Here is a 26351-nt window from a genome sequence, read left to right on the forward strand (position 1 = left end):
GAGGATGCAGGAATCTTATTCTGGCCCATGTCCCAGTAGGCCAAGATTCAACCGTACCTAGAGCTCTAGAGGGGTCCAAAACCTGTGACCGGGGATGCGGTCTTCCAGCTGGCAGCAGGCTCTGGCCAGCTGTCCCCTCTGCTGCCTGCTGCAGCATGCACTAGCCAGGGGAAGATGCTGCTCTGTGTTTCCACCTGTCCTTCCTCAGAACTACCTGCCCTGAGCCAGCCTGTGCTGTGACAGCAAGCTGCCACCCCTCCCCCCACTACAGCAGCGTAGCTCGGGCAGGATCCACCCGATGTTTCCGTTTCAAATCTTCCCAGTCTCCTTTGGTCCAAGGGTAGAAAACAGCTGGGGCAGAGTTAACCAGCAACGTACCACCCACCGCCTCCCTGACCGTGCCCCTCGCGTCCATTTGCTGGGATCACAACTCTTCGCCTTCCAACAGAACAATATGGAGTGAGGACAGCTGTTCTCCTGGGAGTCGGACTGGCGGGCCTCCCACAAGCTCATCACCAGGGTGTCAGACCCACAGCTTTCCTGACCTCTTTGAAGTCTTTATATTTGTCTCAGGCACTTCCTCTGGCTCCAATTGCAAATCAAGCCCAAAGAAGTGGTCGCAACCCTCCTGCCCTGAAGGGAGCTAATGTGTCCCCCACCCCTTTGCACCACTAATGGCCTGTCTCGCTGCCAGATGGCTCTCCTTTTGGAAGCGGACTCTCCATAAGGTGCTGGCGAGAACAAACACTCCCTTGGGCACTTGGTGGCCTGGCACCTTGCCCATCCCCACGAGAGATTGCCCTGTTTCGTTCTGGGTCACAGCTCAGCATGCAAATTGCTTCTGGTTCATTTAGGGGCATGTCCCAGCAAGGAGCCTGCCTGTCTCTGGCTTGCATTTGCGCCTGGGGTTCGTTACAGTTTAGCTGATGTACCTTAACTAGCACTGTGAGGCCTAACGGCTGCTTTTATCCCCATGGACCCTGCTGCCTTGCTACATACTCCCAATCCCGAGCATGGGGGAGAGTTAGGAGCTGGCCTGTTCTCCCCATCACCCCACATTCACAGCTGTACGGACAGCAGCTCCCAGGTCAGCAGCGCACCCTGCGCCCATGGCGGTAAAAACACCGGCACGTGCAAAACAGAGAAGGATTTGGAGAAGGAAAGCAAAGGAGGGAAGACAAGGGAGGCAGAGAGACAAAATGTCACGGATTTCAGGAGCTCGCTACCATGGTTGGCTTTACTGCTTTGGAAAGGCTTGGCGTAAACGCAGAGGGACGTGCCAGGTCCCTCAGGCAGACGTGGCTGGGACAACAATGTGACATCCCTGCCCCTCTCCTCCGGAGCCAGGCTTCTGAGGTCACTCCCCACGGATGAGCGGGCAGCGCTGCCAAGCGAAGCAAGGCATGGCATGCCGAGTGCCAGCGGCTATGGAACAGCAGCACGCAGACGGGGGTGGGGAGGGCATGCAGCACCAGAGCATTACCTGTGAGCAGGGAGACACACTGCTCAAATCGGGGAAGATGCTAGAAGGAGAGGGGAGAAAACACAAGAGAATGGAATGAAAGGGCTCAAGCAACTGAGGGATGCTCCCATGTGGCCGGCATAGCTGGCTGGTCTCAGTCCTGGCTACATAGCAATTACAGCTTTCTTGAGCGCCTGGTAGATCTCAGCTGGGAATCAATGGGGCTAGCACCTCATCTGGGTCAGTGACCCACACTGCAGCAGACAATGCCAGTATTTCCAAGGCAGAGCCCTGCCCTGCCCCACTAAAGCCCTTGCCCCTTAAAAACAGGCTAAGCCAGTATTTCTGTAAGAGTCAAAGTCCCTGCTCCAGGACCCCCACTCCCCCAAACGTCTGTTACACCAAGTCACAACAGGACCAGATTATTTTGGGGGGGCTGAACCACACTTTAGCCCGAGCCTCTGACAAAGCAAAGAGCCACGCTGACATACTGTTGGGAAGTATTTTTGTGGCCCCGATTGGTTGTGTGTTTTCACGCTGCACAGCTGTGTTTAAATGTGGCTGTTTTTGTGGGGTAGGCAGGGCCTAGAAGGGGATCTAGCAAGGAGAAGCATTAGGGCTCGAAGGAGAGAAACCACTGGGAAGGTACATCAAGCTGTTTGGTTTTGGAAGCGTATCTGGGGGGGATTGGCTACTTGCTTGTTTTTGACGTTAGACATTCCAGTCCCTCTCTCCTGTGTTTCTAGCAGGGCTGTGACACCATACCAGCGGCACCTGTTTAAATCGCCTTCGGCTGGATCCCTAGCGGGTATAAATCAGCGCTCCCCACTGACTACAGGGGAGACTGTCTGTGTGATTTCAATAGAGCCACGCTGATTTGTGCCAGCTAGGGATCTGGCCCTTTGGTTTGTTAAAGCCTATTGAACTCAAATGCCTCAGAAACCTGTGGGAGACAAGAAGGCTTTAGGTGCCTTTGTTAAAGATTCAGCAAGCCCTTGTTCACTGAAGGACTCAGAAAGCCTCAGTCCTCATGCGAGACCTGCAGCAAACCAGGGTAAGCTCAGATGTGACAGCCGAGATACTTCAAGGTAAAGCCGCAAGCAAACACACAACTCAAACCCACATCTTTTACACATCAGAAAGAAGCAAGACGGAGACAAGGACCAGAGAGCCCAAACCCAATTCATTTCCCATCAGCTGGTCCCCTTTAAGCTGGGGTCCCATCTATGCTACAAGTACACTGTGAGGGGCAGACGTTCCCCAGCAGATGTAGATGGGCCCTAACCTTGTGTTGACCGTGAATCAGACTCCCGCTTCGGCCCAGGTGTATCCGAGCCTGCAGCACAGTTCAGGGACACAATTAGGTCCCATCTATGCTACAGAGCAAACTGTGGCAGGGACAGTGGTACTGCTGTCAGCTGTCTTTACAGTGCAGGGTCAATGGGCCCTTAAAGGGCCAAGCATATTTTTAACACAGTTGGGGGCTGTCTACCCAGCTGACACCAAACCTGTGTTATCGCACCGATCGACCACAACTCAGTGCACCAGTCCTTGATTAGTCTGGCTGTGCAGTCAAGACCAAAGCTGATGATCATAGTTGGATTAGTGGCTAAAAGAAACTAAAATACAACCCTAGTTCTAAAACTAAACAATCTACTTCTGTTTTTTCCTCTGTTTTCTGCCCTACATCCTGGGAACTGTTCCGGGAACGGGAGAGGGGCCAGATATGCGGCATTGTGGTACGGCTCTGTGGCTCCATCTTTTTGGCTTTAGCAGCGTCAGATGGAGGAGGGGGTAGAGCCTGCTGAGTGGGTATTTCAGCTCTGCCGTGTTTTCATCTCTTTTGCCTTCTAAACTAATGGCTGGGACCTGATAGCAGGGAACTGCACTTTTCCAACCTTCATCTGGCTATCTGATTGCCCAGCAAGCTGAACATACTGAGGCCTGCTCAGTTTGACCCAATCATCCAGTTGAAGGGCAAGACTCTGTCTAGTGGATAGAAGTAAAATACAGGGCCAGATTTAAGACTGACTTTTTAGGAGTTTACCCTTCAGTAACAAAATAAGCAATATGACACCCAATACTTCGGAACGAGAAGCTGGATATGAGTCAACAGTGCGCCGTTGTTGCCAAGAAGGCCAATGGCATTTTGGGCTGTATAAGTAGGGGCATTGCCAGCAGATCGAGGGACGTGATCGTTCCCCTCTATTCGACACTGGTGAGGCCTCATCTGGAGTACTGTGTCCAGTTTTGGGCCCCCCACTACAAGAAGGATGTGGAAAAATTGGAGAGAGTCCAGCGAAGGGCAACAAAAATGATTAGGGGGCTGGAGCACATGACTTATGAGGAGAAGCTGAGGGAACTGGGATTGTTTAGTCTATGGAAGAGAAGAATGGGGGGGGGATTTGATAGCTGCTTTCAAGTACCTGAAAGGGGGTTCCAAAGAGGATGGCTCTAGACTGTTCTCAGTGGTAGCAGATGACAGAACAAGGAGTAATGGTCTCAAGTTGCAGAGGGGGAGGTTTAGGTTGGATATTAGGAAAAACTTTTTCACTAGGAGGGTGGTGAAACACTGGAATGCGTTACCTAGGGAGATGGTGGAATCTCCTTCCTTAGAAGTTTCTAAGGTCAGGCTTGACAAAGCCCTGGCTGGGATGATTTAATTGGGGATTGGTCCTGCTTTGAGCAGGGGGTTGGACTAGATGACCTCCTGAGGTCCCTTCCAACCCTTATATTCTATGATTCTATGATGCAGGACCTTGATGTGAGAAGCACAGACTAAGCCGACTCAGGTGTGAGGGGGAAGGAGATATCTAAATCATACAATGGAGTCAAATCAAACCAAAGACGTGTTTCAGTAGGAGGCGAATCACTGTTACCAAGAGGGACAGGGAAAGGAGACCCATTCCCTGCCTCCGGGGGCTTGGGAAAGGGGCATGCACAGACATGGACGGAACACTTTAGCAGGTTTAATGAAGTGTCATCTCTGAGATGGCCCCCTTCCTGCTCTCCAGAGGCAAAGGGCACAGCTAACACTGTTTCTCCGGCCTTGCTATGCTGCCGGATGGCTTACACTGACTTCCCCTCCAGGGGACAGCCTCTTTCCAGAAACACTTTCTCCACGCTGTCTCCTGCTAGCAGAGAACGGAGCGCACACAGCGCTGTATAATCAATCACTCCCTACTCCCAGCGTGCCCTGGGCCTGCAGTTGCAATCATTAGGACAGGAAGAACAGCTTCTATCCCCAGGCTAAACAGTGTGCCCTGGTGTTCAACATGTGCTAGATGGATCCAGCATCTAGACTCCATTGAACTTCACTAGAACATGGTTTAGTTTTGCCCTGCATGACCAGTCAAACTGAGCTACAAAACCGAGCTCGGCAAACTCAGTGTGAGCCCAGTGTAAACAGGACAAGGGGGAGCAACGACTAGGGTTTTATATGTTATTACTAAATCATTTCAGAAAACCCTCTCCAGCTCTGACCTCCGCAGACCAGAGGAAATCGCAACACTGGGCAGATGTGTCAGAGATGCATGTGAGCTGCACAAGTTAAAAGGGAAGGACCAAGAGGCCTTTATACTCAGAGGGCGATGGCAACATAGCTTACCAGCTGAATGATGTTCGAGACGCTCAGCCAGTTTGCTCGCTTAATGTTCTCTCCTCCTTCCACCAGCCCCTCGTAGCCCTGCAAACAGAAAAGCAAAGAAGCAGACGTGAAAGGGTGCCTTGCTGAAGCAGGGCCTGTCCAGCCAGTCAACGCCCAGCAGCTCCTGCGCGGCTGATCCGATTCACTGGTCCATTTTGGCTATGCATCTCTCTGGGCCTGGGTGAGGGATCGGTGAGGCAGACACATCATGGGAGAGTGAGACTGTAAAGCTGCTCCTTGGCAGGACGGCAGGTAACCCTTGTGTGAGTCCCTGCAATGGCAACTGCAGACTGGGGTTAGTGCAGAGCCTGCTAGGCATGTCCAAGGCAACAGGAAGGTAATGCCGCCCCCAGGTGACTGACAGTTTGGGTTCAGGGCCCCGCGTCGGTTACTGGCAATCAGAAATTCCTCCCTCAGCCACAGAGCATCTCCCTGTGTCTGCTAAGGGCTGAAACAGACCAGGAGGGACACAGCTAGCTTCCCCTCTCCTGTTCCACCTCCCCTTCCCTGCCTTTCTCCCTCAGGAGCGAATGGGGCATGGAAACCCTCACATCTCACTGTGCGTGTGGGATAGGGTTGCCAACTTTGTAATATTTAAAAACCGGACACTGCCCTGCCCCTTCCCCTCCTCTTCCCTGAGGCCCTGTCCCCATTTACTGCTCTTCCCCCCACCCACCGTTGCTCACTGCTGTTTGCCTCTCCCCAGTAGATCTGACCGGATACTGTCAGGTCCCCTTTTCAACCAGACTTTCTGGTTGAAAACCAGGCACCTGGCCACCCTAGTGTGGGGGAAGGGGAGAAGTTAGCTTAGTTCAAATATTTACAATAAAAAACTCAGGGCCAGATCCTCAGCCTGTGTAAAGCCAATGGAGTAAACAGCTCTGCAGTGGGAAGTGCCCCTCATGAGCGCCAGGAGGAGACCAGGAGCACCAATGTTTTGCTTCACAGAATCCACCCAAGCCAAAGGCTGCTGAGGGACACTTCGGCCGCTGGGGTGGCTGCAACAGGCATGGAGCAGTGCCCAGTTGCGTGCTTGCACAGAAGGAACAGAACAAAGCTCGGGACCTCCCGAGCGTTCAAGCGGGAATCACACCCCACAACCTCCCACGATAGGCTGCAGGGGTGAATGGCCGTCAAAATCTCGCTAGCTCTCCAAGCAGTTAGCATTTGTAATCCAGCTCCTTGTGGGGAGGGGAGGAGTGGCTGGGATGGGGGAGGGCTAAAAAAAGGCAAAGGGGAAGTTTTAAATTGTCCCCTTCCCAAAATAGCCAGCTGCTATGTTTCAGCCACTTTTACACTCATTTGCTAGTGGATAAGCTCAACAGCCCAGATTTGACTTTGTTCGGGGCTGGAGGAGTCCAAGGAGAAAGAGCAGGGATTATAAAAACGAAGCGTGGTTAGATGTTGGCTGCGTGTGTATTTATTTAGTGTGTGGTTTCAGCTTTGCGCAGATAGCAAAGATAGCAGATCTTAATTAAACTGCCCACATCGCGGACACTAGTGTGGTTAGATTTCAGCTACATGCATGTTTATTTAGTGTGTGGTTTCCAATGCAAGCCTGGGGCCAGCCCTTGTTGGCAAAATGAGCTAGATCCATACCTTCCATTTGCAATGGCACAGCGAGAAAACCCTCCGTTCCCAGTGGCAGATTAGCCACTGGGCCATGGGGGCCCATGCCCAGGGGCCCCGACCCTCTCCGCCTGCCACCCCAGCGCTCCTGCCAGGGAGCAAGGGAAACCCTAACCCCACCCCGCTGCCTGGCAGGAGCGCCAGCCGAGGGGTCAGAGGGCCATGCCCCCATGCCCAACCCCATTTACCTGGCAGGAGCGCGGGGGGGGGGGGACGGACACGAGCCCCCACTTGCTCTGGCCCATGACCCCACAAAAGCTTAATCCACCTCTGTCCATCCCAACTGGATGCGGCCGTACAACCCGGCTGCGCACCCAGCAGCAACTGTGCTAAGAACCTGGCAACTCTCTGCCTTAAACTGAAGTCACCACAAATGAAGCTGAGCAAGCCCATGGGAGTGAAGGGGGAGGGGAGAGGGGACCCTTTAAAAGAAATGTCCATGATTGTAGGGATCACGATACCAAGGAGCTAAGAGAAAGGGCTCCTCCTGCCCAACAGCTCTGCCAATGAACCTGTCACGAGCTATAGCTAACCCCTCTATCCCAGTTTGGGGTTTCCACTGGGCAGAAGCCCTCAGTCACGTCAACTTGACGTTAACACACTGGAGACTAGGAGTCACAACTCCTGGGTTCCACCTAGGGCAAGTCCCTTCTCCTCTTTCACCCCCGTGTAATCATTTGCAAAGCAGGGATGCGATCATCCTTCCCTGTCACAGGCAGGCTCTGAGCAGAGGTCACTAGAGGTGAAAGGATGCTGAACTACCACAGCATAACCAAACCAGTGTATTTCCCCCTCCAAGTTCCATAGGTGGCACTTAGCCATTTACAGGACAAAGCTACACAACCTCTACCCCTTGAGAATGACAGAAAAAAATATTGAATCGAACCTCATAGATCAGGAAAACTTTTGCTCCAACGTATATTCCCATGCGAGTCACAGCACGGACGGCGGCATTCATACCTGGAAAGGGAGTATAAAATAAACCATAGTCAATACAGAGCACTTGGGCATAGGGGCCACAAAACAGGGACCAGTCCTTATAGTCCAGAGTTTCAATATGGTTCAGGTTGCTATTAGATCAAAGCAATTTATAATCTCGATAACAATCACAAAGTTGGGGGAGTAAGAGTATAGGTTTATTACTATTTCTCACCATTATTAAGGCAATTCAACAACAGATACATAGACTAGTAGGAAAGCTAGCTACACTTAATACAGGTAAGTAGCTTTCATGTACAAGAAAGTAACACCTTATAAATAACCACTTCCTCATCTACAGCTAAACCAGACCCAATTAATACGCTCACAGTACCTGAGTCCCTCCAGATTCCTCTTGCACTGTGATTATACAGATTACCAGGCCTTCCCAGTGGCTAGCTTCAACCTTGGGAAGAATTATAAACCTTGCCCTCAGAACATTCTTTGTCTATAACAGCAGGTGTTAGCTCTTGTATTCCCCAGCATGTGGCTAAACCTCTTACTTGCCTGGCAGGGTTAAATGGGGAACCCCAGGTGGCTTCTGGGGGGGAAAGAGAAGAAGAGACTGAAATGAAGAGGGGAGGAAGAAATGTAGAAATGAGAGGGAGAGAATAAACAAGAGGGGATGAGGAAGGAGAGAGAGACATGAGAGCAGGACCAAGGAAATGAGAAAGTAATTGTAGGAATAAGGGGTGTTTTGTTTTGTTTGGGGAGGGGGGGGCGGTTTGCTTGGTTTTTCTTGTTTTTGTTTTTTAGTTTCTTTCAGCTACTGCTATTAGACTGACAACCATAGCAAAGGTTTCAGAGTAGCAGCTGTGTTAGTCTGTACACGCAAAAAGAAAAGGAGTACTTGTGGCACCTTAGAGACTAACAAATTTATTTGAGCATAAGCTTTCGTGAGCTTACAGCTCACTTCATCGGATATTTCACCATAAATCCTCTCGCCTAAAGCTTTGCAATTCCTCCCCCTATTTGAAAAGATGTGAGAGTGGGGAGTACACCAGACAGAAACAATCAAACCCATTTGTTCCAACCAAAATTAAAGTGATCACCCGTGAAAGTGCTGGACTAGAAGGACGGTGGATAAAAATTAAAAAAAAAAAAAAAAAATTAAAAAAAATCTGATTTTTTTAAATTAAGTTGGATTTTTTTTTAAAAAAAAACTGTTATTTCTGAAAATATATTATAATTTAAACAAAAGAAATCTGATTTAAATAAAAAAAATACAGTTAATCCCTCTGTTTAAGAAATAAGAACATAAGAATGGCCCTACTGGGTCAGACCAAAGGTCCATCTAGCCCAGTATCCTGTCTTCCGACAGTGGCCAGTGCAAGGTGCCCCAGAGGGAATGAACAGAACAGGTAGTCATCAAGTGATCCGTTTAGCTGTAAATGTGAAACATGTTTTGATAGGTATTCAAAACATGTAAGGTCGTTTTAATACAAATAAACTTCACATGCTGTTGTGTGTGTTTAATTAAATTCCAGTTACCATCCTAATGCAGCTTGATGCAAAGCATGCACAAAAAGTTAATTATCTAGTATAATAAAGTAGTAAATAAGCAATATCTCATTCACCATTTTCTGACATACTAAAAATGTACAGTTTATAAAAATCTGAAAATATTAAGCTATATAGTTACTTAAATAAATGCATATAGTTATAGTGTACCTTCCTAGATAGCAAAAAGATGTACCAAATATAGTGTCAAGGTTCTATTTAGTTGTAAATCAACATGATTTAATGGTTATATATCAACCAATGAGTTTGCACCAATTAGAATAGATTTAAACTGAGGCTTCCCACTCAGTGATTTAAATTGCTTTGATTTAAATCAATCCCCGCTGCCTAGAACCAGATACCGTGCAGGCAGGTACTTCACTAGTGGTCTAGTAAATCCAAGGATCTGTATCCGCCTCACTATTTATTCCAGGATCAGACAAGTCCTGATTAGACACAGCCAAAGCGAGTGGTGCTTGTGAAGGAATATCACAAAGGACTAGGATGAGCCCTCCAGAATCATTTGACTTTTGGCCTAAATCAGATGGACTCCAACTGCTTGGAGATGAAAGGCTGTTAACTGACTGTGAGATCTCCTCTCTATGGTTGGTTCCACACTAGCTTACCCCATCTGATCACAAGTGCTGATTAACGTTATGTAGCGTAGAGCAGGTTCCCTTAATGCTCTTCCTTCACATCTATCTCCTTTTCCTGTTACTTACCACAGCGCTAGAATCGTTTTGTTCCTCCCTTTCTCTATGCATGCTCCTTTCAACCCAAGTTTATTTCAGGCCCTTGGAAGATAATGTAGCAAGTCTCAGCTGTTTTCCCACCTGATTGGGCAATTTCAGTTTCAGATCCCAGTGTCTGTCCCTTGGGGTTAGAGTTGTGCCAATGTGGGACAGGATGGCTAGCAGTTCTTTGAACAAACCTCCATGTCCTGATGCTTCCTATGAAAATTCAGGCTGCATTAACTTTGGCTCAGTAGACCACACTGCCAAACAAGCCAGCCTTTCATTTGTGTTCATAATGGGCCGACTCCAGTGACATCGCCAGAGATTAATCTGACCCAATATATTTGTGTGTTAAAATGCATTAAAAACCACTTTTCTTTGTTAAAAAAATTAAGCCAGTCACTCAAAGCAAAAACATAGCTGGCCAGGTGAATCCCTACCCAGATATACAATCAGCCTTTATCAAGGGGCAGGCCTCAAACATGTACCTGGCATATACCAGCCTGGGAGCTTAGGCTACCAGCTGTGGCAAAATACACTGGTGCTAGAAACATTGGTTTTTTAAAGTGACAGCTCAGATTCTGCAGAACCCCGATTCTGCTTGTTGAGGAAGGTTTCCTGTTCACCGCAGGAAACTGAAGGAGAGGATTTCTCAAGTATCTGCCCAGGGGGGAGCCTTCTAACCTTTGTTTAGAGGTGACATGCAAAAGCACTGCTCAAAGTTACAAGCTTGCCCACAAGATGCCACAAAAAAGAAAAATGGAGATGGCGGTTTAAGAAGAGAAGCAGTACTGTATGGTCAAACAACCCCAGAGATTTACCACTGCCTTGCAATCCAGAGAAATGTGAGCTGCACCCCTCCTGGGGCTCCTCTGACATGCCAAGTACCATGCTAGCTACCCTGAGCAAAGGCATATGGAAAAAAGGGTTAGAAATGGAACACTTCGTTCATGCCTTAGTTAGCTGTTCTTTGTGCTTTTACTGACCCTGGCAGCAAAACTAGGACATAAGCAGCTCAGACTATCAGAGAAGACAGTGATGTCACATGAACATTAACATTACAAAAACAATGAGGAGTCCTTGTGGCACCTTAGAGACTAACAAATTTATTTGGGCATAAGCTTTCTCTAAGGTGCCACAAGGACTCCTCATTGTTTTTGCTGATACAGGCTAACACAGCTACCACTCTGAAACCTATTAACACTACAGTAGTACCTGAGGCCAACCGGATTGGAGCCTCATCATCCTAGGCACAAACACAGAAGTGACAGCCCATCCTCCCAAGAGTTTACAATCTAGGTTGGGGTGGGCAAACTACGGCCCGCGGGCCACATCTGGCCCCTTGGGACTTTGGATCCGGCCCGCGGGATTGCCACCGCCACGGGCTCCGCGCCACTCCTGGAAGTGGCCACACCACATCCCTGCAGCCCCTGGGGGCGGGGCTGGGGGTGAGGGGGCAGAGAGCTCTGCACACTGCTCTTGCCTGTGGGTACCTCCCCCAAAGCTCCCATTGGCCAGGAACGGGGTACCGTGGCCAATGGGAGCTTCGGAGGAAGTACCCACAGGGAGCTCTCTGCGCCCCTCATCCACCCCCAGGGGCCGCAGGGACGTGGTGCCAGCCACTTCCTGGAGTGGTATGGCATGGCGCGGGGCCAGGGCGGGCAGGCAGGGAGCCTGCCCTGGCCCCGGTGCGCACCGCTGCCACCCAGGAGCGGCTCTAGGTAAGCAGCGCCGGGCCGGAGCCTGAACCCCTCCTGCACCCCACACCCCAACTCCCCACCCTGAGCCCCCTGCTGTACCTCGCACCCCTCCTGCACCCCAATTCCCTGCCCTGAGCCCCCGCCGCATCCCGTACCCCTCGTGCACCCCAACTCCCTGCCCTGAGCCCCCTGCCGCATCCCACACCCCTATTCCCTGCCCTGAGCCCCCTGCTGCATCCCGCACCCCACCTGCACCCCAACCCCCTGCCCTGAGCCCCCTGCCGTATCCCGCACCCCTCCTGCACCCCAACCCCCTGCCCTGAGCCCCCTGCCGTATCCCGCACCCCTCCTGCACTCCAAACCCCTGCCCTGAGCCCCCTGCCGCATCCCGTACCCCTCCTGCACCCCAACTCCCTGCCCTGAGCCCCCTGCCGCATCCCACACCCCTATTCCCTGCCCTGAGCCCCCTGCTGCATCCCGCACCCCACCTGCACCCCAACCCCCTGCCCTGAGCCCCCTGCCGTATCCCGCACCCCTCCTGCACTCCAAACCCCTGCCCTGAGCCCCCTGCCGCATCCCGTACCCCTCCTGCACCCCAACTCCCTGCCCTGAGCCCCCTGCCGCATCCCACACCCCTATTCCCTGCCCTGAGCCCCCTGCTGCATCCCACACCCCACCTGCACCCCAACCCCCTGCCCTGAGCCCCCTCATACACCCCGCACCCCTCCTCTGCCTCTACCCCTTTCCCTGAGCCTCTTCCTGCACACCACTCCCCCTCCCCCCCTCCCACCCCCCACCCCAATCCCGGCCCTGCAAGCAATTTTCCCACCCAGATGTGGCCCTCGGGCCAAAAAGTTTGCCCACCCCTGATCTAGTTGAATGAGACAGACAAACTAATGGATTAGGGTGGGGGGGAAAAGGGTAAACAGCATAAGTGCAGTTCTCAACCAATCAGGAGCAGCAATAACAACTTGTCACCTGCCAGTGCCTAGCTGTTCTCTGGTCTTGTTAAAATGAAAACTCTAGAGCGGTGGTTTTCAACCTTTTTTCATTTGCGGACCCCTAAAAATTTTCAAATGGAGGTGCAGACCCCTTTGGAAATCTTAGACATGGTCTGCAGATCCCGAGAGGTACATGGACCACAGGTTGAAAACCATCAGCCTAGTTACACTGGGCCAGATCTCGCAAACACTTACACACGTGAGTAGCTTTACTGTGTCTATTAACTTCTCCGAGGCTATTCATGTGAGTTGAGTTACTCTCACCTGCTAGGTTTCAGAGTAGCAGCTGTGTTAGTCTGTATTCGCAAAAAGAAAAGGAGTACTTGTGGCACCTTAGAGACTAACCAATTTATTTCAGCATAAGCTTTCGTGAGCTAGTGTTTGCAGGACTGGATCCACTTTGCGTAACTACAGCTATGTACTATACTTACTGCTCCTTCGAAAATTTACAAAAGACTGATGGAGCCTTTAAACATACAAAATAAGATCATTTCTATAGTTTATCCTTAAATTGACCTAACAGTAAGAAACGCCCCAGTCTACTCCTAGCCTTTGATTCTGAAATCAGAGCAGTGCCTGTCATCATTAACATGCTCTTTGCCCTGCCAGACCAACATCAATGAAGTAGGAGTGAAGTTGCAAGAACAGATTGTGCAAGCACTTGTCTACAGGCTAGAAAGATCTCCTTCAGGGCACAGCCACTCCCAGAATTCCAGCACTCAGCAGAATCTAATGTTGGCTTTTTAGCTAATCCTTGGACTGCAGCATATAAAACAAACTAACGCACATGAGGCTTAAACAAGCTGTCTACAAGTTTATCCTATGTCTGAGAATGAAACTGCACAGAGGAAAAATACAGTAATCCCAGCCGTGTGGATCTGCAAGAAAATGCATTGGCAGGATATCAGTAAGTGCAGGGCTGATCTCTAGGGCCCCAATTCAGGAAAGCATTTTAGCACATGCTCATAAACCTAACTTTAAGCATGTGCTTAAGTGCTTCCCTGAATTGATATTTGGGGAAATGGGGTATTTTCTATCAGGCAGGCAGGCTCCTCCTTCCCTGGTTTCATTAGTCCAACACCTTAAAACAAAGCTTAGCGAGGTTAATTTAGGCACCACCAGACCTCTGTTTTACAACTTATCGCTGCCATTTCCACTAGGGAAGAAGAGGAATATAAAAAGGGGTTGTGATATTTATAATTATACGGGGTGCATGATCTATACAATAAACATGCTGAGTCAGATCCTCAGCTCGTGTAAATCCGAGTAACTTCATTGAAATCAAGGGATCTATACTGATTTACACAGGTTAAAGATCTGGCCCATCGTGCTCAACATGTTCATATTGCATGCAAATAAATTTTACTGCAACAGTAGGATTCAGAAATTGAGGCACAAAGAAGCCAAGAAATTAGGAATTAAGGCCAGATTAGGAGATCTAAGCTTACAGAACTTTGCCAAATGACTGCTAATGGGGGAACATGATAACTACAAGTATTTGAAGGATGTAAACAAATAAGGAAAGAGGAATTGTTTGGGTTTTTTTCCCAAGGGCACATAACTAGGAGTATTATGATGATCTATATAGCACTGCTGGTGTGGATGGCAGTTTTAGACAAGTGACAAGACAAAAGCTTTGCCATAAAGTTTAACAATCTAAATTAGACAGATTACTCAATGACAACAGACTATAGAGGGAGGTGTCAACTGAAAACAAGGGGAAAAGATACAAAAGTATTTGCATAGTAACCCCATGTTTTCAGTTGCTGATAGTTTTCCAAAACTTTCACCTTTCAGGCTCAAGTTTTCCAGAACTGCTCTCTGTCTCAAGTTGAAATTTCTGGAATGCCTGGGCACAGCTGGTTCCGCCCCTTTGGAGTGTAAGAATGAAAATATAAATGACACTCTCACCATTATAAAATCGGTTCTAGATCTTTATTTTAAACTGCTTTACTGCTCACAGGGCTGCGGTTGTGAAGATGGAATTGGTACTCTAATATTCCCCTTATTTTAGAAATAGCATGCGTGGAGCAGCTGCTGTTATTACATGAGGGTGCAGGGGGCAGATGCAGACACTAAAGCTCATTCTTCATTTTGAAAGGTGGGCATTGGACTGCAGAGGTCAGAGCAGACAGTGGCAGGCTGCAGAATCCACCATGCCCTTGCTGCTATGTTAAGCAATGTTTAAATCAAAAGAATCCATGCCTTAATAAGAATAGCACCCTGTGCTCATATCATTATAGGCTCTTATAAGGGGTATAGTTTAGATGCACTCTTGCCATTTCTTGATGTTTCAGTGCTTATTATTATTAATCATGGTTATTACAGTAGTGCCTAGGGACTAACCAAGACCAGGGTTTCATTGTGCTAGGCACTGTACAAACAGAATACTAGATAGTCCCTGTCCCAAAGAGCCGACAATTGAAATACACCAGACAGACACAGGAAAGGTGTAGCTCACACAAGCAGAGTGGACAATGTGATGGCAGCAAATGGCATATTAGTGCCCTGATTTTTTTTACCCATATTAAAGATGAACTGATTAAAAAAAGAAATAACCATTTAAGATGCCAAATGCTCCTGAAGATTACATTTTAAAACAAAAAAGATACAATATAGTAAATCCGTTTCTTTACATCCTGACTGTAGCTGAGCAGATTTTTCATTACTCTGAAATCTCTGCTATCAGTGTAAACACCCAGTATTACCATCACCCTAATCACAGATTCAATAACTGTGCCATAAAGTGGTAATACACTGATCTCCTGGTAGGGACAGTTGTAGACTGTTCCCTTTATTTCCAATCCCTAGTCAGTTTCACTGCAGGTCACTCCTGGGCCGCCATCTGGTCTGGCTCACACCACTTGGCAACTATATAAGAGAAGCCGGTAGGGCAGCGTAACCCCACAGCGGCCACTAGACGAACAGGCAGGCCACAGCCGGACAGTAGGCACAGCCGCTGGGGGCAGCGGGGCAACATGCCCCATACATTTCACCCTGCTGGGTTTGTGCAGAGCTGAGGGTCATTGGGGCCTGGCTCTCAGAGGTGCTGAGCGCTCACAGCTCCAGGTGCACAGGCCGTGTGACCGAGCGCAGGGCACCAGAGCGAGAGGCCTGGGTGCTGCACCTGTGGGTGTCAGGGCGAGAGGGGATCCCCACCTGGCTCCCCTGCATCGCCCTGACCTCTCTGCCACTGGCCAGGCCCTCTGCCCGGGCAGGGCCCCCGGCATGTCCCCCTCCACCCTCTGGGGCCCAGGCACTGCCAGGCCAGCTGGGCTGAGAAGGGCTCAGGGATCGACTGGCGATGTCTGGCCACCACGCGCGCTCCGCGATGGACCTCCCAGGGCTGCCCACCCGACCATCGAGGGCTCCGGGGCGATTAGCAGCGGCGCCCGCCCCGCCGCGAGCTTGCTGAGAGGGCGGAACCTCGCCTCTGGGATCTATTGCTCAGGCCGGTCGCCATGACTGGAGGCACGTTCACCAACAGCACTCACGTGACTCCGCTTTGGGCACGTGCGACCCGAGACCCTCGGTCCCCCTCGGAGGGGGCGAAGAGCGAGCCCGAGAGGAGCCCGTGCAGCCCCCAGGGGCGGGGGGGGGCGGATTGGGGGGCCCGGAGCAGCCCCCGGCGAGGGGAAGAGGCTTGTGGGGGCGGGCTGGAGGCAGCCCCCCCTGCAGGGATGGAAGGGGGGGCCGGGTGCGGGGAGTGGGGGGCTCACCTTGCGCGTCCCCCCCGCTGGTGAGCACCGCCAGGGCCATACCGGCCCCCGCCATCCGCAGCTTCTCCAGGTCCAGCGCCGCCGCCGCCATCCCGCCGGCTCCGCGCCCAGCCGCCGCCAGCACAGCACCGGCCGCAACCAGCCGAGCGCCGCCTCCCCGCGACCTTCAGCCTCGCTCCGCCCTGCCCGGGCCCCCGCCCCGCTGCTGCGGCCGGGACACCCGGCTACTGCCGGCCCCGCGTGCCTTGACACCCCAGCCCCCGCCCCCATATAGAGACAGCCCCGATCCCCCCCGCCACTGACACCCCGCTGCTGTGACACCGCCGCCCCAGCAACCCCCACCTCCTACTGACACCCATATAGAGACAGCCCCAACCCCCCGCCACTGACACCCCCCTGCTGTGACACCCCCGCAACCCCCACCTCCTATTGACACCCATATAGAGACAGCCCCAACCCCCCCGCCACTGACACCCCCCTGCTGTGACACCCCCGCCCCAGCAACTCCCACCTCCTACTGACACCCATATAGAGACAGCCCCAACCCCCCCGCCACTGACACCCCCCTGCTGTGACACCCCCGCCCCAGCAACTCCCACCTCCTACTGACACCCATATAGAGACAGCCTCAACCCCCCTGCCACTGACACCCCCCTGCTGTGATACCCCCGCCCCAGCAACTCCCACCTCCTACTGACACCCATATAGAGACAGCCCCAACCCCCCCGCCACTGACACCCCCCTGCTGTGATACCCCCGCCCCAGCAACTCCCACCTCCTACTGACACCCATATAGAGACAGCCCCAACCCCCCGCCACTGACACCCCCCTGCTGTGATACCCCCGCCCAGCAACCCCCACCTCCTACTGACACCCATATAGAGACAGCCCCAACCCCCCGCCACTGACACCCCCCTGCTGTGATACCCCCGCCCCAGCAACCCCCACCTCCTATTGACACCCATATAGAGACAGCCCCAACCCCCCCGCCACTGACACCCCCCTGCTGTGATACCCCCGCCCCAGCAACTCCCACCTCCTACTGACACCCATATAGAGACAGCCCCAACCCCCGCCAGTGACACCCCCCTGCTGTGACACCCCCGCCCCAGCAACTCCCACCTCCTACTGACACCCATATAGAGACAGCCCCAACCCCCCGCCACTGACACCCCCCCTGCTGTGACACCCCCGCCCCAGCAACCCCCACCACCTGTTGACACCCATATAGAGACAGCCCCAACCCCCCCGCCACTGACACCCCCCTGCTGTGACACCCCCGCCCCAGCAACCCCCACCTCCTACTGACACCCATATAGAGACAGCCCCAACCCCCCCGCCACTGACACCCCCCTGCTGTGACACCCCCGCCCCAGCAACTCCCACCTCCTACTGACACCCATATAGAGACAGCCCCAACCCCCCCGCCACTGACACCCCCCTGCTGTGATACCCCCGCCCCAGCAACTCCCACCTCCTACTGACACCCATATAGAGACAGCCCCAACCCCCCGCCACTGACACCCCCCCTGCTGTGACACCCCCGCCCCAGCAACCCCCACCTCCTGTTGACACCCATATAGAGACAGCCCCAACCCCCCCGCCACTGACACCCCCCTGCTGTGACACCCCCGCCCCAGCAACCCCCACCTCCTACTGACACCCATATAGAGACAGCCCCAACCCCCCCGCCACTGACACCCCCCTGCTGTGATACCCCCGCCCCAGCAACTCCCACCTCCTACTGACACCCATATAGAGACAGCCCCAACCCCCCCGCCACTGACACCCCCCTGCTGTGACACCCCCGCCCCAGCAACCCCCACCTCCTACTGACACCCATATAGAGACAGCCCCAACCCCCCGCCACTGACACCCCCCTGCTGTGACACCCCCGCAACCCCCACCTCCTATTGACACCCATATAGAGACAGCCCCAACCCCCCCGCCACTGACACCCCCCTGCTGTGACACCCCCGCCCCAGCAACTCCCACCTCCTACTGACACCCATATAGAGACAGCCCCAACCCCCCCGCCACTGACACCCCCCTGCTGTGACACCCCCGCCCCAGCAACTCCCACCTCCTACTGACACCCATATAGAGACAGCCTCAACCCCCCTGCCACTGACACCCCCCTGCTGTGATACCCCCGCCCCAGCAACTCCCACCTCCTACTGACACCCATATAGAGACAGCCCCAACCCCCCCGCCACTGACACCCCCCTGCTGTGATACCCCCGCCCCAGCAACTCCCACCTCCTACTGACACCCATATAGAGACAGCCCCAACCCCCCGCCACTGACACCCCCCTGCTGTGATACCCCCGCCCAGCAACCCCCACCTCCTACTGACACCCATATAGAGACAGCCCCAACCCCCCGCCACTGACACCCCCCTGCTGTGATACCCCCGCCCCAGCAACCCCCACCTCCTATTGACACCCATATAGAGACAGCCCCAACCCCCCCGCCACTGACACCCCCCTGCTGTGATACCCCCGCCCCAGCAACTCCCACCTCCTACTGACACCCATATAGAGACAGCCCCAACCCCCGCCAGTGACACCCCCCTGCTGTGACACCCCCGCCCCAGCAACTCCCACCTCCTACTGACACCCATATAGAGACAGCCCCAACCCCCCGCCACTGACACCCCCCCTGCTGTGACACCCCCGCCCCAGCAACCCCCACCTCCTGTTGACACCCATATAGAGACAGCCCCAACCCCCCCGCCACTGACACCCCCCTGCTGTGACACCCCCGCCCCAGCAACACCCACCTCCTACTGACACCCATATAGAGACAGCCCCAACCCCCCCGCCACTGACACCCCCCTGCTGTGATACCCCCGCCCCAGCAACTCCCACCTCCTACTGACACCCATATAGAGACAGCCCCAACCCCCCCGCCACTGACACCCCCCTGCTGTGATACCCCCGCCCCAGCAACTCCCACCTCCTACTGACACCCATATAGAGACAGCCCCAACCCCCCGCCACTGACACCCCCCCTGCTGTGACACCCCCGCCCCAGCAACCCCCACCTCCTGTTGACACCCATATAGAGACAGCCCCAACCCCCCCGCCACTGACACCCCCCTGCTGTGACACCCCCGCCCCAGCAACCCCCACCTCCTACTGACACCCATATAGAGACAGCCCCAACCCCCCCGCCACTGACACCCCCCTGCTGTGATACCCCCGCCCCAGCAACTCCCACCTCCTACTGACACCCATATAGAGACAGCCCCAACCCCCCCGCCACTGACACCCCCCTGCTGTGATACCCCCGCCCCAGCAACTCCCACCTCCTACTGACACCCATATAGAGACAGTCCCAACCCCTGCCAGTGACACCCCCCTGCTGTGACACCCCCGCCCCAGCAACTCCCACCTCCTACTGACACCCATATAGAGACAGCCCCAACCCCCCGCCACTGACACCCCCCCTGCTGTGACACCCCCGCCCCAGCAACCCCCACCTCCTGTTGACACCCATATAGAGACAGCCCCAACCCCCCCGCCACTGACACCCCCCTGCTGTGACACCCCCGCCCCAGCAACCCCCACCTCCTACTGACACCCATATAGAGACAGCCCCAACCCCCCCGCCACTGACACCCCCCTGCTGTGACACCCCCGCCCCAGCAACCCCCACCTCCTACTGACACCCATATAGAGACAGCCCCAACCCCCCCGCCACTGACACCCCCCTGCTGTGATACCCCCGCCCCAGCAACTCCCACCTCCTACTGACACCCATATAGAGACAGCCCCAACCCCCCCGCCACTGACACCCCCCTGCTGTGACACCCCCGCCCAGCAACCCCCACCTCCTACTGACACCCATATAGAGACAGCCCCAACCCCCCGCCACTGACACCCCCCTGCTGTGACACCCCCGCCAGAGCAACCACCACCTCCTACTGACACCCCCAACCCCATATAGAGACAGCCCCGATCCCCCTGCCTCCCACAGACACCCCCGCCCCAGCAACCCCCCCGCCTGCCAATGATACCTCCGCCTCCATATAGAGACAGCCTCAACCCCCTGCCTCCTCCTGACACCTACCTGCAGTGATGCCCCAGCCTGCCAATGATACCGCCTCCCCCATAAAGAGGCAGTCCCGAATCCCCTGCCACCCTCCTGCAGTGACTCCGCAGCCCTGGCAAACCACTGCTTTCCAATGATACCCAGCCCCCTGCGGATACACCCCAGCAACCTCCTGCTTCCCACTGACACCCCCCTGCAGTGACACCTCTGCCCCAGCAACCCCCACCTGCCAGTAACACCCAGCCCCTGCCCTGTCCCCCACCAGCCTTCTGTCTGCCACTGACACCCAGTCCCCCTGCAGAGACACCCTGGCCCCAGGAATCCCCTGTCCAGAGGTGCCCCAACCCCCCTTCTCCTCCCTGCCAGTTACACCCAACCCCTTTGCAGAGGCACGTCGACCCCAGCAACCCCCTGCCTAGCAGTGACACCCAGTCCCAGATGCTGTCCCCCTTACAGACCTGACCCCACTCAGTACCACCCCCAGCACCGCCACCATATCACCTGTGGGTGAGTAATTGAACAGAGCAATCACTGTGTTTGACCTTTCAGCCTTTGCCTCAAAAAACCCGCCACCACCTTCACAAGAGGAGCCAGCCCACAGCCTGCTCTGAACCTCCACTACACCCTGCTGGCCCTTCCCTTCCGCAGCCTCGGCCAATCTCTCCCCATGAGCATCTTCCTCCTTGGCATTTGCCCATGCCATTGGCTTCCTCAATCCCGCCTCTCTATTCCCTTGACTACTACAACTGTCCCACCTGCCTCCTCCTGCTCACTGTACATGTTGTCTGCTCTGCTCCTCTCCAGGGCCCCTACAGTTCAGCTCCCCTGAAACAGCCCCCACCAAGGGCAACAGTCACCCTCTCCTGGCCAGGTCTCAAGGCCTCTTCCACTCCATCCACCACCTTCTTCCTGATCACATCCTCCATTCCCCAATAGCCTTATCCAGAGGAGCCTTGTGGTACCCTAAACTGTGTCACATTGTTACCCCATCCCTCTAGCGAGAGGTAGACTGGCCCATTGAGTTGGGTGTTAGCACCCAAAGACCACCAGCCTTTCAGCCACACAAGCACTCTCATCTGAACTATTCCTTGCAGATTAACAATAGGTGAATCCAAGTCCCATTGAATCATTCCCCTGGGATATCCAGCCCCTGATGCTGGCTACTCACAGAAATAGCACATCCTCTGCCCCAAAGGTGGAGTGAACCCCAGTTTACCAGTGTTACCTTAAACCACCATTCCTCACACAGCACTTGTGAGGACTTATAATAAAACAAGTAGGGCTGTCAAGCGATTAAAAAAATTAATCGTAATTAATCGCACTGTTAAACAATAATAGAATATCATTTATTTAAATATTTTTGGATGTTTTCTACATTTTCAAATATATTGATTTTAATTACAACACAATACAAAGTGTACAGTGCTCACTTTATATTATTTTTATGACCAATATTTGCACTGTAAAAAAAGATAAATAGTATTTTTCAATTCACCTCATACAAGTACTGTAGTGCAATTTCTTTATCATGAAAGTTGAACTTACAAATGTAGAATTATGTACAAAAAGTGACTGCACTCAAAAACAAAACAATGTAAAACTTTAGAGGCTATAAGTTCACTCAGTCCTACTTCCTGTTCAGCCAGTCTCTGAGACAAACAAGCTTGTTTACATTTGCAGGAGATAATGCTGCCCACTTCTTGTTTGCAATGTCACCTGAAAGTGAGAACAGTTGTTCGCATGGCATTGTTGTAGCTGGTGCTGCAAGATATTTATGTGCCAGATGCGCTAAAGATTCATATGTCCCTTCATGCTTCAGCCACCATTCCAGGGGACATGCGTCCATGATAATGACGCGTTCTGCTTGATAACGATCCAAAGCACTGCAGATTGATGCATGTTCGTTTTCATCATCTGAGTCAGATGTCACCAGCAGAAGGTTGATTTTCTTTTTTGGTGGTTCAGGTTCTGTAGTTTCCGCATCAGAGTGTTGTTCTTTTAAGACTTCTGAAAGCATTCTCCACACCTTGTCCCTTCAGATTTTGGAAGGCACTTCAGATTCTTAACCCTTGGGTGTAGTGATGTAGCTATATACCTCTTAACAAGGCAGACAACACCATCAGGCAGCTAGTGAAGAAGTGGATGTTTCTTCCCCAGAGAGCCAGCAATGAACTGGTGTACATCTCGCACAGACAGGGTGGCATCACTGTCCCTCGTATGGGTGATCTTTGTGAGGTGATCACTCATGCCTTCAGTCTTCTGACGTTCTCAGATGCCATGGTGAGGAACATCACAGAAAGTGGCAGAGTCCTGTGTTACCTTATAGACTAACGGACTTATTAGAGCATAAGATTTCGTGGGTGAATACCCACTTCATCGGATGCATGTAGTGGAAATTTCCAGAAGCAGATATAATTACGCAAGCAAGAATCAGGCTAGGGATAACGAGGTTTGTTCAATCAGGGAGGATGAGGCCCCCTTCTAGCAGCTGAGGTGTGAACGCCAAGGGAGGAGAAACTGCTTTTGTAGTTGGCTAGTCATTCACATTCTGTGTTTAATCCTGAGCTGATGGTGTCAAATTTCAAATGAACTGAAGCTCAGCAGTTTCTCTTTGAAGTCTGGTCCTGAAGTTTTTTTGCTGCAGGATGGCTACCTTTAAATCTGCTATTGTGTGTCCAGGGAGGTTGAAATGTTCTCCTACAGGTTTTTGTATATTGCCATTCCTAATATCTGATTTGTGTCCATTTATCCTTTTACGTAGGGACTGTCCAGTTTGGCCGATGTACATAGCAGAGGGGCATTGCTGGCACATGGTGGCATATATTACATTGGTGGACATGCAGGTGAGTGAACAGGTGATGGTGAGGCTGATCTGGTTAGGTCCTGTGATGATGTCGCTGGTGTAGATATGTGGGAAGAGTTGGCATCGAGGTTTGTTGCATGGATTGGTTCCTGAGTTAGAGTTACTATGGTGCGGTGTGTAGTTGCTGGTGTGAATATGCTTCAGGTTGGCGGGTTGTCTGTGGGTGAGGACTGGCCTGCCTCCCCAGGCCTGTGAAAGTGAGGGATTGTTGTCCAGGATGTGTTGTAGATCACTGATGATGCGCCGGAGAGGTTTTAGCTGAGGACTGTATGTGATGGCCAGTGGAGTTCTGTTGGTTTCTTTCTTGGGCTTGTCTTTCAGCAGGAGGCTTCTGGGTACACGTCTGGCTCTGTTGATCTGTTTCCTTATTTCCTCGTGTGGGTATCGGAGTTTTGAGAATGCTTGGTGAAGATCTTGTCGGTGTTGGTCTCTGTCTGAGGGATTGGAGCAAATGCGGTTGTACCTCAGCGCTTGGCTGTAGACAATGGATCGTGTGGTGTGTCCGGGATGGAAGCTGTAGGTATGAAGGTAGGCACAGCGGTTGGTGGGTTTTCAGTATAGGGTTGTGTTAACGTGACCGTCACTTATTTGCACTGTGGTGTCTAGGAAATGGACCTCGTGTGTAGATTGGTCCAGGCTGAGGTTGATGGTGGGGTGGAAGCTATTGAAATGGTGGTGGAATTCTTCCAGGGTTTCCTTTCCATGGGTCCAGATGATGAAGATGTCATCAATGTAGTGTAGGTAGAGAAGGGGTGTGAGTGGACGAGAGCTGAGGAAGCATTGTTCCAGGTCAGCCATAAAAGTGTTGGCATATTGTGGGGCCATGCGGGTGCCCATAGCTGTGCCACTGGTCTGGAGGTATATATTGTCACCAAATTTGAAATAATTGTGCGTGAGGATAAAGTCACAGAGCTCAGCAACCGGTTGTGCTGTGGCATCATCAGGGATACTGTTCCTGACAGCTTGTATTCCATCTGTGTGTGGGATGTTTGTGTAGAGAGCCTCTACATCCATGGTGGCTAAGATGGTGTTTTCTGGAAGATCACCAATGCATTGTAGTTTTCTCAGGAAATCAGTGGTGTCATGGAGGTAGCTGGTGGCGTAGGGTCTGAGTAGAGAGTCCACATATCCGGACAGTCCTTCAGTGAGAGTGCCAATGCCCGAGGTGATAGGGCATCCAGGATTTCCGTGTTTGTGGATCTTGGGTAGTAGATAGAATAACCCCGGTCGGGGCTCTAAGGGTATGTTGATTTGTTCCTGTGTTAGTGTAGGGAGTGTCCTGAGTAGATGGTACAGTTTCTTAGCGTATTCCTCAGTGGGATCTGAGGAAAGTGGCCTGTAGAATTTGGTATTGGAGAGTTGTCTGGCAGTCTCCTTTTGGTATTCAGACCTGTTCATGATGACAACAGCACCTCCTTTATCAGCCTCTTTGATTATAATGTCAGGGTTGTTTCTGAGGTGGTGGATGGCATTGTGTTCTGCACGACTTAGGTTATGAGGCAAGCGATGTTGTTTTTCCACAATTTCTGCCTGTGCATGTCAGCGAAAGCATCCTATGTATAGGTCTAAGCTGTCATTTCGACCCTCAGGAGGAGTCTATGTGGAGTTCTTCTTCTTGTGCTGTTGGTGGGAGGGTATCTGTGTTTGTTCAGTGTTTGTGTGCTGTTCAGTGTTATCTTGAAAGTATTCTTTGAGTCAGAGACAGCAAAAGTAGGCTTCCAGATCACCTCAGAACTGTATCATGTTTGTGGGGTGGCGGGGGCAGAAAGATAGTCCCCGAGACAGGACAGACTCTTCTGCCGGGCTGAGTGTGTAGCTGAATAGAGTGACGATATTGCTGGGTGAGTTAGGGGTACCACTGTTGTGGCCCCATGTGGCAGGTAAGATTTTAGACAGCTTACAGTCATTTTTCCTTTGTAGAGAGGTGAAATGTGTAATGTGAAAGTGCTATGCAGGATGTCATCAAGAAGCGAATCGCAAGGACCCCTCCAACCAAGATGTCACCACCTACCTGAGTGGCTCACTGGAAGGCGAATTTGGAAGAGACGGAGGAGACTTTGCTTCACTCTGGACTCATGCCCGCAATGCTACTTGATCATTGGAGATGTGTGTAGGCTGCTGCTGGATATGGTGCGAGGAACGCCAGTAGTTGGGAGTCCTGGTACCATTGGTAAAGGATGCAGAGCACACAGTTGTCACTCTGAGAGTTAGAACCATGCTGGAGAGGACCCTGAAGGATGCCATCCGCTGCCAATATGTGGAAAACCTGAAACGGAAGCCGGACCAGGACAAGGCATTCAAGGTGATGTGCAAGTGGGTTGCCAGTAACCACTTCCTCCCCGGGGGCAGCTTCACCTGATTTGGTGACTGGAGGTTCATCGACAGAGCCAGGCTCAACTGTGTTCTGCTGAACGGAGCCATCCACCATGAAAATCTGGACAAGTGATGCAGGAAGTGCAGCTTTGCCAACGAGACGCTACCCCATGTCTTGTGTAGCTGCAAGCCCCATTCCAGAGCCTGGCAGCTGCGACACAATGCCAACCAAGATCACCTAGTCAGAGCCATCCCGTCACCTGTAGGGAAGGCGGCTGTGAACTCTGCCATCCCTGGAACCGACAGCCAACTGCGATCGGACATCGTCATCACCAACGAGGACCAGAATAAGATCATGATGGTGGATGTCACAGTGCCCTTCGAGAACAGGACCCCGGTCTTCCGCGATGCCCAAGCTCAAAAGATGGAGAAATATGCCCCTCTGGTCGAAACTTTGAGAGCTAAGGGTTACCAGGTTCAGACACGTGCTGATCGTTGGAGCCCTGGGCACATGGGACCCCAGTGACAAGTGAGTGTTGAGAGAATGCGGAATCGGTCAGCACTACGCTTGGCTGATGCGGCAGTTCATGCTTGGATGCCATCAGGTGGTCCAGGGACATCTACATAGAACACATCACCAGACATCAGTAATACCAGGAGTGATGAGCTGAAGTACCGATGAGAAGCACAGTTGGGAAGGTAACTGAAATACTTTCCTTGCGAATTGTATTTTCAAAATGGACAACCAAC

General features: G+C 52.4%; 1 protein-coding gene across 2 annotated transcripts in view; it reads right to left on the minus strand.

Annotated features, from left to right (window-relative positions):
* The window catches only part of PFKL (phosphofructokinase, liver type), a 37300-nt gene extending 20741 nt beyond the window's left edge, over positions 1-16559 (minus strand). The window contains exons 1-3 of one of the 2 annotated variants that reach the window (XM_037908947.2): positions 16370-16559; positions 7624-7697; positions 5070-5147 (exon numbers count right to left, since the gene is read on the minus strand). In XM_037908947.2, coding sequence (XP_037764875.1) covers positions 5070-5147; positions 7624-7697; positions 16370-16460 — 243 coding nt within the window. In that variant the 5' untranslated portion in view covers positions 16461-16559. Of the gene's footprint in view, positions 1-5069; positions 5148-7623; positions 7698-10770; positions 10845-16369 lie in introns of those variants that run through there. The other variant, XM_043522422.1, reaches the window with a different exon arrangement.
* Between the last annotated feature and the right edge of the window lie 9792 nt (positions 16560-26351).

Source organism: Chelonia mydas, chromosome 9 (assembly GCF_015237465.2).
Source record: "Chelonia mydas isolate rCheMyd1 chromosome 9, rCheMyd1.pri.v2, whole genome shotgun sequence".
Lineage (NCBI taxonomy): Eukaryota > Metazoa > Chordata > Testudines > Cheloniidae > Chelonia > Chelonia mydas.